Raw genomic sequence first — 13,435 nt, forward strand, 5'->3', positions numbered from 1 at the left:
AATGAAATGTAGCAGTTAATTTGCAACACTGCCAGACTTTGTGGAGCAGAATACAAAAAGACAACTACTTCAGACTAATGAAAGTGACAGTGGGGAAAGGCTCCTCTTAAACACTGCAAATTGGATGGGTGCATCAGACTCGTAATTTTAAAGGAATCTGACAAGGTCGTTTACAAAGAACAATCTTCTTACTTGTCGAAACAGTTTCAGACCTCCAGAACTTAGCAGTTTTGAGTTTTCAGGATACTTCTGAAGTTGGCAAACAGCCTATTTGGTATAACTGGACTGTCATCCACGCTGCACCTTTCTGAGTTTCAGATTAGCTTCTGCAGAAGTAAGTGGTGTGCTCCAGGCCATTGAGGGCAGCAAACTTCAATATTTAAAAGTTATATTAGAGCATCTTCAAAACAAGTTTCTCAAAGGGAAGTTCAAACTTAAATGATGTTAAAAGATATTTATTTGAAAATGTACCAGTTTGTGATATTCTCACGTACTTATGCTCCAAATTAAAGGGTCCAAATAACAAAGACTGTGAATGTTGAAATGAGGGAATGACCAGATCATCCACAGTTTAAATGTTTGTGGGGGAGTCAGAGGAGAGTCTGTACCTGAGGACTATAGAAATCTTAGCTGTCTTGGAAAGATCTTCTCCAGCCAAATCTGCCTAAGGAAATACTGACTTGGTTGATATGGATTTCTTCAAATCCTGACATGAATGAAAAGTTCTCATTAGTAGCAGGTTGACACAGATGCAGGGGAAGTCCTGAAACCCAGGATATGAGGTGCATCTCTCATGAATGAAAGGAAACCAGAAGAAAACTAAAAGCAAGGAGCCAGAGCAATGTGCCGTGCTCCAAACAATAGGCAGTTGCAGCTGTTAGGATTTTCTGATCCATGTTGACCTATTTACATCTGGGGACTTAGAGGCCAGAATCTGCTTGTATCTTTAAAGAGTAAGAAAGGCTCAGGAAACAAATGCTTACATAAAATGAACAGTAAATAAATACAAGAACACTGTAATAAGAGAGAGGGGAAAAGGTGTGAAGGGGAGCACCAACGGGCAGATACCCTTTTAGTCCAACTGCCTTCGTCACAGAGTACAGGAGTCAGTGGAAGCTGTCCAACACACCTTTGCCTGCTCTGAGATGAGCTTATCTATTTTAATTTTGGGAGGATCAACTTAGATCTACATGCACTCAAAGAATTCTCTTTCTTACAGAAGATGTACCACAGATCCTGGAAATTTGCTGATTATGGGGGAAAACAGGAATATATACAAGTAGAAATGAGTTTCACATGTTATGAGGAAGGGTACTGAATGGGTATCTGCAAGCTGAATGGTTCACAGGCAGTCTGGTTGCACAGGCAGTCTTGTTCACGGATGCTGCTTAGGGACATCTGTCATGTTTCTTTTCTTGGAGACTTATCACTTTGATTCTCCCAGAAGAGATATTAACAGATACTAGCTATACTCATCTTTCAGATGGTCAACAAGATTACTGGAACTGGTTGCCCAAGCAGATTGTGTAGTTTCAGTCCTTGGAGATATTAAAAACTTGACTGGACATGGCCCTAAGCAACTTGCTTTAGCTGACGGTGGTTCAAGCACTGATAGGTGCAGGTAGAGATGTGGGTAGGAAGAGTGACACAGTGCACGGGAGATGTACCTGCTCTTAACACTGTTCTTGTGGGGGGAGTGGCTGTGTGAAAAAGAGAGCTGTCCCTATGCTGTCCTGTCCCTATTTGTACACCAATGCTAACCACTGCTTAAAGTTCACTGATCATTAAAGGAAAATAGGACTAGTGTTGGTGGAATAGTTGGATGTCCTGAAGACAGGGAGGTCACTCATGATTACCATCTGTGGTGGTTGCTAAAAGGCAACAGAAAAGGTACAGAGAAAATAATACAATCCCCTTTGGTCACTAATCAGGAGGCAGGGAGAGGAAAAACGGACCCCAAAAGGTATTGAATGCTAGAAGCAGTGTGGTGGTTTCACACCGATGGGCAGCTGAGCACCACCACGCTGCTCTCTCACTCTCCCTCCTCAACAGAACAAGGGGAGAAAATACAATGAAAAAAAAAAAAAAAAAAGCTGGTAGGTTGAGATAAGGACAGGGAGATCACACACTAATTACCATCATAGGCAAAAAAGACTCAGCATAAAGGAGATTAATGTACTTTATTGTCCACCAGTAACAGAGTAGAGCAGTGAGAACTAACAGCAAACTGAAACCATGTCCCCCCCATCCACCCTTTTCCATCTCCTCCCTATGTGTGGTGCAGGGAATGGGGGCTGTGGTCAGTCCCTGACACTTTGTCTCCACCACTCCTTCAGGGTCCCTCTCTGCCCCTGCTCCGTGGGGTCCCTCCCACGGGATGCTGGCCTTCCCGAACTGAGCCTGCGGGGGCTGCTCACAGGCAGTAGCTCTTCAAGAACTGCTCCCATATGGGTCCATACCACAGGGTCCATCCCCTAGGAGCAAACTGCTCCAGCACAGGTCCCCCACGGGCAGCAGCTCCAGCCCGGGGCCTGCTCCTGTGGGGGCTCTCCATGGGCCGCAGCCTCCTCCAGGCCACATCCACCTGCTCCACCGGGGGCTCCTCCACGGGCTGCACCGTGGAGATCTGCTCCATGTGGGACCCCTGGGCTGCAGGGGGACAGCCTGCTCCACCAGGGGCCCCTCCACAAATTAATTTTTCCATGTCTTTCCAGCTCTTTGATCTGGGAAATAGGTCAACTATTATGCACTGATTATGCGAACCATATGTATGTTAATTAGCAAAATTTCCTAAAATTTTTCCACTACTAGTTCTGTTTAAAAATATAATTTTAGACAAGGCATTCCATCAGCTTGTTAGATGCAAAATGGTTTTAGAAACTTTTATTTCTAAGATCTTTCAGAGACCGAGCCAAATGAATTTAGTTTTGAGCTTCCCAATCATGATCATTCAGAAAATTTTCATGGACCATAGATGAAAATGTCATTAAGTCACTGGGTAAATTTATTTACTACAGGTCAATATTTTAGTATTCTTGCACACATCCTGTAATTACAATGGGTCTTGTTCTCTTTGCTATTTGAGAGAGCCAATTTTTCCATTAGAAACATTTATAATTGTTTTCCCTCGATTGTTCTAGCTATGTTATAATCATGTCATATATTGACCTTTAAAATGTGTCTAGAAAAGCCTGCAGCTGTTCCCTCCTTGGTTTCTCTCTGTCGAGTTATATTTAAGCCAGTGTCTCTGAAAACAGGCAGTAATAAAAGGGATATTATCCTTAGCAAATATCTTAATCATGGTAAATCTCTGTTGCCCTACAAATGACTGCATGGGGGATTAGAGTTGAGTAAGCCATTTGCTGAATATCACTGCCACCTTTCCTAGGCCATTTAAGCGTGTTTAATTTTTCAGGGTGAAACATGAAACCCACTAATACAAATGTTTGCATTTGGACTGAATTATATCCAGACTGTAACAGTTAGAGCAGGCTTAGGACCAGATTGTGACTGATCTGTAGGAGGCCAGTCCTGCTTGGGAGAGTGAGAGAGAAAAATGCAGATTCATTCCCAGTCCCAGATCTCTTCTGTCACTTACGCTGCCTCGATTCTTTTCAATATTTATATAAGGCTATTATGGGCTGAAGTACCAGTAAATGTATGGGTGATGCTTAGTTCTCTATTTTCTTTGCATCAATCACAGTCCTTACCACTGCCCAATGCCTGGGAGCCATCAGTGTCTGGATGAAAGACAGCTGGCTTTAGTTCATCCTGGCTAAGATGGAGGTGGCAATGCTATGAAGCAGAAAATGCTTTCAGAGGCTTGTGTCCTCTGTAACATCACTTTCTATCGGTTTGTTTATCCAGATTTCTATCAGGTTGCCCTGAAACACTGAGAGCATCTGTTCTCCAGTGATCAAGCTTATGGGAAATTTTGGGGAGTCTGAAATACCACTGGGTACTTCATCCTTTATTTTTTCTTCTTTCATTCTAACTTTTAAGAAAGCTGTGTTTTTCATCAGTGACAGCCCAGGCAACTGCACTTCTAACCTGCCTAGACTCATCCAGAACCAAGTATTCATGACCCTGGTGACCAGCAGCTCCACTAGGTGTTTCCTAAGGCCGAAGTCAGTGCCCACGAGGGGGTGGCATCTCTTTCAGATGTCATGGCCCTCTGACTCCACATAGCATCATGCCAACAGCACATCACCCATAAACTACGCTAGTCCCCATGGAGTGCACGGTCAGACTCACTGCCCCGGCTTCGTATTTTGAGCCATCCATCAGGCAGCTCCCCCCACCAGCTCTGAACATGATTTCCTGGAGCAGCTCCAAGGGTAGGAACTACAGATGTGAGAGGCAGAGCTTTGGTGCTGGCTGTCAGCAGAGATGCGAATGGCTGTGCATCCCAGTGACTTCTGCATGGAACTCCAGTGAAATTTCCAAACTCTGACTTTGAACAGTCAACAGCATTTAATCGGTATTTTAGGGACCTTATGTGGGTCCACAGGACATGTGGTAAAGCAATCACTTATACTTGATAATTGGGAGAAGTAGCTAATAATAACTGAATCAGAAGAGGAAATTGAGTTACTGCCTTGTAAGAAATAAGACCCTCACAGGGGACCATGGCACGTGCTCTTTAGAGACGTCAAAATCGATCTTTTTCTAAAGTTAATCAACTATTTCGTATTTCAGCCGCTTCAGCCATGTAGTTTGTCCTATTGCACTGTTTTATGCCCTTTTTACTTTTATCCACACTAAAGCTCTGGTCCCATTTCCCTCCCAGAAGAAACAAAAGTCCTATGGAAGACAACTAGAAATGAAGTTAACTCAGTATATTCATTATATTATTCAGATCTCCTTGTGGTGATAGTGGCTGAAATACCTACACAGATACTATGGGCTGACTGATTCTTTCCATCTGTATGAGGTATCCCCTTTCTGAGCTTACTCTGATGTTAAAAAGAGCTTCTGTTCCTGCCCTGTCTCTGTTCTATACACTGACCTAGTTGTGGATTTGTCACTGCTGAGGGATCTGTGTTCTTCAAACAGTCATATTCTCTCCATGAGATAGGTCTTTAGTCTGTCTTCATCTACAGGGAGTAGAGCTGGATGAGAAAGTGTTTTCCCATCCTTAAATATTTTGGAGGTTTGAAAGTTTTTCTGCAGTGGGATGAAAAGTATTCTTTTTTTAAGAGATTTTTGTACAAAGCTGATGAGGGAGAAGGAAGATTGCATACCCAAATAACCAGTGTCTAGGGTTAAGATTGTCACCTGGTCTCTGAGTGGTTTCCATGCTCTGGTGGATGCTCTGATCACCAGGTAATAGGATATTTTGAGGGAGCTGTTTTTTAGCTTGTAGTAGGAATTTCCCAGCTGAGCATAAGGAGTCATTTATTCTCAGACGTTTATTTTAAATCATCGTATGTCTGTTTTGGTATAATATGTGTTTCCTTCATGTCATTTCTTCTGAAAAAAATAATCAAATGCAGAAATTAGCCCTGCTGTTAGCAGGAGTTAAACCAGATGGTGTCCTGAGGAGTATTCCAACCTAAATTCTTCTGCGATTCAACTTTGGTGGAACATTTCTGTCCAGCTCCCATTAGGAAGAAATGATTCTTGGACCTATAGTTACAATACAGACAAAAATGTCCCATTATGTCACAGCTGCCATGGTGTAAACACTTAAGCATTAAACTGCAATGTAATTATTATCTTGTGTTCTCAGTTATTAAGTGGTTTGATATGTATGGATTTTGCAGAAATCTTCACACACACACACATATGTAAATATATATGTTTATATTTAATAGTGGTGATATCAGGCCTAGAGAAACAGTGACACGGAGAGACAAAACTCGTGTCTATGCTAAATACAGGGCCAGGGGCAGCTGCAAGCACTGGCTGATGATTACCTACACTGTTAGTCATTAGCATGCTTTGTGGCACCGTTTTGACCTGGGACAACCAGCAGCATTTCAGATGATGACTGATCATGCCAGGGAGGTTGCCACGGGTCAGGGACCCTTCCCATTAGGTGATTTGGATGCAGCACCTTGCAGTGGGGAGGAATGGAGGAGTGAATGCTTTGTGAATGCTTTGTGAATGCAAGGTGAGCTATACCAGCTGGCCTTGGGGCTCGAGAGCAGTCTTTGGCCTGTTGTGGCTACATTTCTAGTGGTAAATAATGTAATCAAATGGAAAGACACTACCGAGACTGGGGAGGTTGAAGTTATATTCGTGGCTGTGCCCTGGGTCAGCTGGGGTGACCTTAGACATGCCACATCAGTTTTCTTTGTCTTTTTTTTTTTTTTTTTTTGCCCGTTTGTAGGTCTCTAGCTATTAAGACTCAGCTCTTCAAACTAGTGTTTATCTTCTGTGGTGTGTTGGCAGACATACGTGGGGAGGACCTATTCTAGGTTGGGACCTCTAGGGGTTCCCATAATACAGATAATAATAGTAAAGAGAAGGGAATGTTGTGATTTCTTGTGAAATAATCGCCTAGTCTCTTTGACAGATGTAAACTGAGTGACTGCTCTGTGTGCACCAGGCTTACGAAAGCAAGAGTGGATTTTGTGGTTTGGATTGTCCATTTCAAGAAGGATTTGGGAGGCAGAATGCAGAATGAACACTTGGCACACGAAGTGCTGATCTGTGGATGAGTAAAGTGCCTAAAATTGTGCCTTTACCTTCCCATGCCACAGACTTCTAGTATCACCACAGGGAAATCACTCAGTTGCCATGCCTCACTTACATGCCTGCAAAATGAAATTATTGGCAATTTACTGGAACTCACATGGGGTAGATTAAACAGCATTCATTAAAGGTGCTGATAATGCCAGAGAGAGAATGCGTAATGCAAATGATCCCTGCTACTCTAGCAAACGCAGTCGTAAGGCTGGGCTTCTGGCAGCTGATGTGCACCTCTGGACGCATGCACAAAATCACTGCTGCCTCTGACAAGCTCACGCCATGGGGAGGTGATAAGGCTCCCTTTGTGCTGGGTGCCTGCCTCTGGATCAGCTGAGTAATTAAGTGTTTGTTTCCTTCCAGACGAGTACAAGAGTAAAGTAGCCTGTGAAGACGACAAGCTGCGGCTGAGCTGCAAGAAGAGCATGGTGATAGCCATTTACTCTGCTGTCTTTGGAAGGACACAAGGAGGCAGCCTGGAGTGCCCGTACCAAAACCTAGGGATGCCCATGATTGGTAAGCAGGGGAATGGCTCGGCAGAGCCCACTGAGCTGGGCAGGGTGGTTTCATTTATTGCCATCACGTGCTGCTGGCACAGAACCCATGCAGGAAAGGCAGGACTGGTACATGCAACCTGCCACTGTGGTGCTCCTGATGTGTGGTGCTTCGTTAGCCAGGGGTGAGCTTCATCATGAGCACCAAACTGAGGTTCAGATAGATGCCCTAGCCAAGTTAGCAGGCTGCAGACTTTTGGCAAAATCATGGGGCTATACACTTGAGTTTCTTGTTCAATTTTCTGCCCTCTGGGTGGTCCATACCCTCTATCTATACTATGGAGGTGTGTATTAGCAGCAGATGTGGCTAAGTCTTGACATCATGTTTAAATGTTAATAAAAGTTAAATCAAGGGGTGAGAATTCAAAAAGCAAGCTGTTAAGTTGCATCATGTTACGGTTGACTTACAGTGCCTTCAAGGAGCTTCTTTACTCCCAGGCTATCATAGTCTCTCACATTCATATGTTAAAGATTGATAAACTTCAAAACATTCACTAGAACTGTCTGTTCTTGAGCCAACGTGAAATGAGCTTTAGTGTTTCGGGCAGTGTCAGAGAGACCATGTGTCCGCAGTGAAGAATCCTGTGGTCAGCATTCCTCACCATCTTTTCCTGCAGGGTTAAGAGGGGATTAACCCCTTTCCCGAAGGAATTGCCTCTTGAGGGGGAAGGACTTCAGAAGGGAAGCTTGAGTGGCTGCTATTGCCTGTGCTGGTATCTGTTCAGCTGTATCTGGAGATCTTTGGCTTCCCAGCTGCTAATCCTGTGCCCTTAAGGAGTTAAAAGTTATTCACATGGAAGCATGTGAAGTGGCTGCTTGGAAATATGATACGCAGATTATGGGTGTCAATAGGAGACCACAGGTGGAGTCAGGCAAGTCGAGTTATTTGTGCAGTAGGATGAGTGCCTTAGTTGTGTAACTGCCAAAATCTGAGCATTGCAGCATAGTGGAGTAGTTCGGGGTCTTCTGCTCTTTGCCATGGTTCAGTCATGTCAGGAGAGTCATGGTCCTTTAACAAGCTACCTCCCATCTCCTGAAGTGACATATGTCTCTGGATGTGCTCCTGTTGTCCCCCAGTTTCCAGAGAGCAGAAGCCAAAGCAGATACATTTGACAGGTTAGCCTAGACCTCCTTCTTGTGGTTTTTGGGATGGCCTAGGGGTGCACACACTGGTGTGATGGTGGTTCTGTTGCTAGATGATAAGTCAGCGAAACCTGATGGGTTTCTACTGTACACCTGAGCACACCACCCCTCCTTTGTCCTTGCTGAGAGTGCAGAAAGAGGCACACGCTGGTGATGAAGTATGAGCATTGGGACCTGCTCTTGAGTGTCAGCATGAAGCAAAACTTTTCATTTTGAATCAAAGTCACAAAAGGTAACGTTTTCCTCTTCTCTGCCCAAGCGTGAAGTCCTGAAACTTGTAATGGCTGAGAAACTAGAAAATGGGATGGAAGACAGTGTTGCTCAGAGAGCAAAGCTGTAGCAAAGAGAACAAGCAGTGAGGTATGAAGCAGAATTGCACGGCTACTCTACAAAGTGTGATGTTTTCCCAAGGAAATAAGGTGTTGGGTCCTAAAGTGCAACATGCAGCCTGCTACTGAGATGTGTGCTCGTCCCAGTACTGCTACTTCCTTCAGCATCAGCTTTTAAATGAAAACCAGTGCAGGGTTTTAAGCTGTGGGCTTACTCTAAAAATAATTAGGTTGTTGGAGAGGAGCAACTCTGTGTGTTTGTAGTTGCTGCAGTCTTGGATATCGGCTAAGCCAGCCTGGTGCTGCTGGGGGAGCTGGTGGAGGATGGACAGGTATGGCTTGGATGGGAAATGTTTCTGGGATAGGGGCTGGCTGCATGCCCTGCCAGGCTGGGGATGAGAGGTGTAGGGTGTGTGTGTGTGAGGTAAATCACTACAAGTGAGCTGGTGGTCTTTCAACTCTCCATACTCCATTTCTCAAATCCCAGCCACATCTGAGGGTGTTTGTCCAGGTCTGCTAAGAGTGTTCATCAGTAGCTCACCGATTCCCTCGGGATGACATTGCCAGTGCTGCAAGCAGTCTCTGCTTATCGTCAGCTTGCCCTACCTTCATCTATCTTTTGGGAGCTGCCCCAACGGGACAGAGCTCTAGCGATGCAGGGGAGGTGGCTGCGATTATCACTCCTCTATTGGCCCCACAGGAGGAACCGGTGTAGGATCCATCTGCAACCCAAATCAGTAAAAAGCACATTCACACTGCGCTTCCCCACGGTGCGCTGCAAGAAATAATAGGCATGCATACATTTGCAGCTCCAGAGTGAGGGGGCTGCACTCCCAGCTGCCACTAGCAGTTGTGGGAGCGGCTTGCAGAGTCCCCCAACCTGCTCCAGAAATCGTGCTCCTGCCACGGGCTTGCCTAGCCCAGCAGGCAACTCTGTTCCTTCAGGAGTAGGTGAAAGCATCACAGCTTATAAATCAAAGCTTTCCCCAGCAAGAGAACATTTCTCTGCACGTTTCCACAGCCCTGAGATACGGAGAGGGTTGCTCCGTGACAGCCTTTGATCCCAAACATTTGTGAGGAGCTGATCTTACAAACACGGCTGTGACTCAGACTCTGTGGCAGCATCCAGTTCCCGTAAGGCAGAACCCAGCCACGTTCTGCACAGGGAAGATTTATTCTGTTTGAATTTCACGGGACTGATGATTTGTGTCACTCCTGAGCCTTGGCAAAGCGCCTTTCCCTGGGAAGTAGGTCCTGGACAAGTTTGCAGTGTTTAGTTTTATTCAGGCAGCACAAAGTATGGATGAGTGGAGAACTCGTACTCGCTCCAGAGGTGAGGAAGGCTATCTTCCTCTCCTGATGAAAAACAGTTCAAAAAATGTAATTCCTTTTTTTTTTTTTTTTTTTTCCTGAACAAAATGCACATTTGGGTTGAATTTAGAAATCCACGTCTTCTACAGATGAGACTTAACAAACGGAGAGATGGGGAGGAGGGTTGGCCTAACACAGCAGTGTATATATTTCTGACTCTTTCACTAGAAAATGGGACAAATCATTTATTTTTTTGTTGCTTCTGCCTTGAAAAACAAGATCATGTACCCCTGTAGGAGTGTTGAGGAGATAAAGTCCACTTCAAAGTGAGTTTCTTGGATTCTGCAGAGACATGAGGTACGTTGGGTACTCGGCTGGAGTGGTTTGAGGCATTAAGGCACTGCAGCCCTTTAACACCTGCACAGCCCAGCCACCCTTGTGCTGCTTTTGAGCAGTGTGGGATCCCCGAGCCAGACATCCCACACCATGCCCTGCCAAATGCATGCTTTCTGTCCATGTCTACATGAATGTGCTTAGCATCTGAGAAGGGAACGTTACTGTGAAGGACTCCATCCTATCCCTGTCATGTTAAAGAGAAAAACTGCCAGGATCCCTTTTTAATCGGAAACGTGCTGAAACTTGTGTCTCTGACCATAATGGGAAACCCCTGCAAACAGCTGGACCCCTCCTTGAGTGCCTTGGGAACTCTGAGAAGCTCCTAAAGGAATGTGACCTTGTTTGTAACTCTTTTAATAAACCCTCCACTTTGCTGCCAGCTTGTGCAGAGACAATACGCAGAGCATAGCGAGGTCTCTGGGGAAAGGGTTATTTGCAAGCAACAAGCCATTAATAACCAGCGAGCCCTCTGCCCCTTTATCATGCTGTTTGCAGCTGCCTCTGCCTGCATCTCTGACTTGTTTATACCACGGGAAGCTGATTTAAAAATGGACTTTTCCTACTTGTGCAAGGTAATGATCTAATTAGGAGACTGAGGAGGAAGAACTTGGATGTAAAACAATTACCCTTTCTGCGATTTAGTGGAGCAATATCCTTCATCATATTCAGTGCACCTGACATGTCCACTTGTATTTTCATAGTAACTAGCCCCCGAATCACAGGGAATAAGATGGATGTGTCCAGATCACCTCTAACATCAGGGTCCAGGTCTCCTTCTCACAAATGCTGTCTCTCCATCAGCTGTACGAAGAGCCCACAGCAATCTCACTCCTCATCTGGATAGAAGGAAGCTGGGCTTGGCACAAGACTGCAGGAACTGTAGCTCCAAAGCCCAGCTTGAGGTCGTGGTGTGTGGGTTAAACTGAGAAGTGCTGAGAAATGAAATACCTTTGTCACCTAACACCCAGGTTCTCTCCTGTGCCTCTGTAGAGAGAAAACGGATGTGTTTACAAAGCCCTGAGGAAACTCAGATGGAAGTGGCTTTCTCTAACTCATTGGATCTGATAAGGAAAGAGCAGAGAAATGATTTCAGTGAATAAGCCTGTGCTTTAGGTGCTCATTCCCTGGCGTTTTTCATTTTAATGCAGTGACAGAAGGTGATTCAACCCAGTTTGTTTTGATTTCCTCCTCTTAAGGCAGATGTATATATGACTTGAACCGGAGCTTTCACAGAACATCATGTAAATATTTATTACACCATATAAATAATAGATCCTTCTAGTTTGTTTACCTGTGATCAGATCTAGCCTGTAAGTATGAAATACATACAATAAAAAAATCATTTTAATCCATGGTACATGTTACATTTTTGCCAACACTAGAGCTAGTTTTAAGAGACTACTGCCCCTCCAGCCATGCATTTTTGTCTCTCTTCCTCCTTACCAAGACATATTCGACCCTATATTTCTGTCAGTACAAGTCCGTGGCTGTGGTCTAAACTTGGTCTTAAGTGAAATGCTTAAAAATAAAAGGCCTCCAAGCTGTGGAGATGAGGTGATGAGGAATCGAGACCACTGATACTGATGGGGAAGGCAGTGGGGGATTGGCATGGCAGAAGACTGAGGTATCTACTGAAATTTGTGCTGATCAGGTAATGCCACATAACTCAGCTATCTTTTAGCAGATCTGGGTGTTTGTGGCTGAAATGCTCTTGTGCTATGGCCTTTTGGCCTTTCACCGTGCAAGAGATGACATGGCTGTAACACTGGCTTTGTGGGATGAGCAGCACATGTGGGAGGGAATTGGACTCTGGCTTTCTTTCCTAAGGTGCCCGCCAGGATCCAGAGGGCGTCTTCACATAGGTGGGACTCCCTCTATGCATGTTTGATTTATGATCAGGGCAGAAACTGCTTAATTATGTGTACAGCTGATGATTAAGAACATGTTTTTAGAGGCGAATCTGTTTGTATGCAATAAAACTCACAAGTACCCAAATTTGAAGACTAAATAAATATCAGTTGCTGTTTAATTCACATATAATACCTAATTAAATCTAAAACGAAATAAAAAATCCATTTAGAATGCAAAGTTAAAGTGAGACAAAACCTGCTTTCAGAAACTTATTTTTCATATTTTGGATAGTCTGAGTGTTTCACTTTCTGTTTCAAAACACCAGGAGGTAATTAAAATTACTTTACAACTGTTTCTAAACTTAAACTATTGTTGGGTTCCATAGTAATAAAAAATATTTATATGGAGTTGTTTTTTATTTGCACACAATTACTATTAAAAAAAAAAAAGAAAAGAAAAGAAAAAGAAAGCCATTCAAATTTGCTTCTGGGCAAGTTCTTTCTCAAAGCCAAGGTTCAACTTGGTTTTAAAAAATATTTACAGTGGAGTATATGACCCCATGCAATGATTGTAAATAACAATTCTGAAAGTTGTAATTTAAATAGCACTAGCAGGCTCTGTTTTGGTATTCATACAATATTTGGGGAATTAAAGTGGGTATTTCTAACACCTTCAGAATGATAAACTTATTTAGCAACCAATCTTACAAAAGACATCTGTTGCCCTAGCATTAGCTAAAAGCAAATTCAGAATATACTCCTAAAAATAAAAGGCAAGAACTTAGGAGATACAAATCTGTAACATTTCAATGTATTTCCATGGAGCTACCCTGAACGAAAACCAGTGTAACTTGTTCAGAACTGATGCAGTTCCTTTTACAATAATTCAGATGTCAATCAAGAATATGACAAAATTACCATGATGGTGAATGCTGAGCCTGAGAAACAAAGGTAATGCGAAACCCGTGAGGCTGCAGGCACGCTGTGCTTTATTTTAGGAAGCAAGGGCAAGAAATGACTTGCAGATTGTGTCAGCTGGATAGTCTTTTAAAAAGATGGGCCAGTCCCACAGCTTCCGAAGTTTAGCTCTTGCTTCAGCACAGATGGAGGCACTTTTTGAAGTGCGCCCATATTCAGGAAGATTGTTGGGCAGTAATAA

The 13,435-nt window shown here is 43.9% G+C and overlaps 1 protein-coding gene across 3 annotated transcripts in view; it reads left to right on the top strand.

Moving 5' to 3' along the window:
• EVA1A (eva-1 homolog A, regulator of programmed cell death) overlaps positions 1-13,435 on the top strand; it is a 199,771-nt gene that overhangs the window by 74,471 nt on the left and 111,865 nt on the right. For all 3 annotated transcript variants that reach the window (XM_084515727.1, XM_084515728.1, XM_084515729.1), the window contains one exon: positions 7,057-7,209. In XM_084515727.1, coding sequence (XP_084371853.1) covers positions 7,057-7,209 — 153 coding nt within the window. The remainder of the gene's footprint in view (positions 1-7,056; positions 7,210-13,435) is intronic.

Source organism: Aythya ferina, assembly GCF_964211825.1.
Source record: "Aythya ferina genome assembly, chromosome: 3".
In the NCBI taxonomy this organism is placed as follows: Eukaryota; Metazoa; Chordata; class Aves; order Anseriformes; family Anatidae; genus Aythya; species Aythya ferina.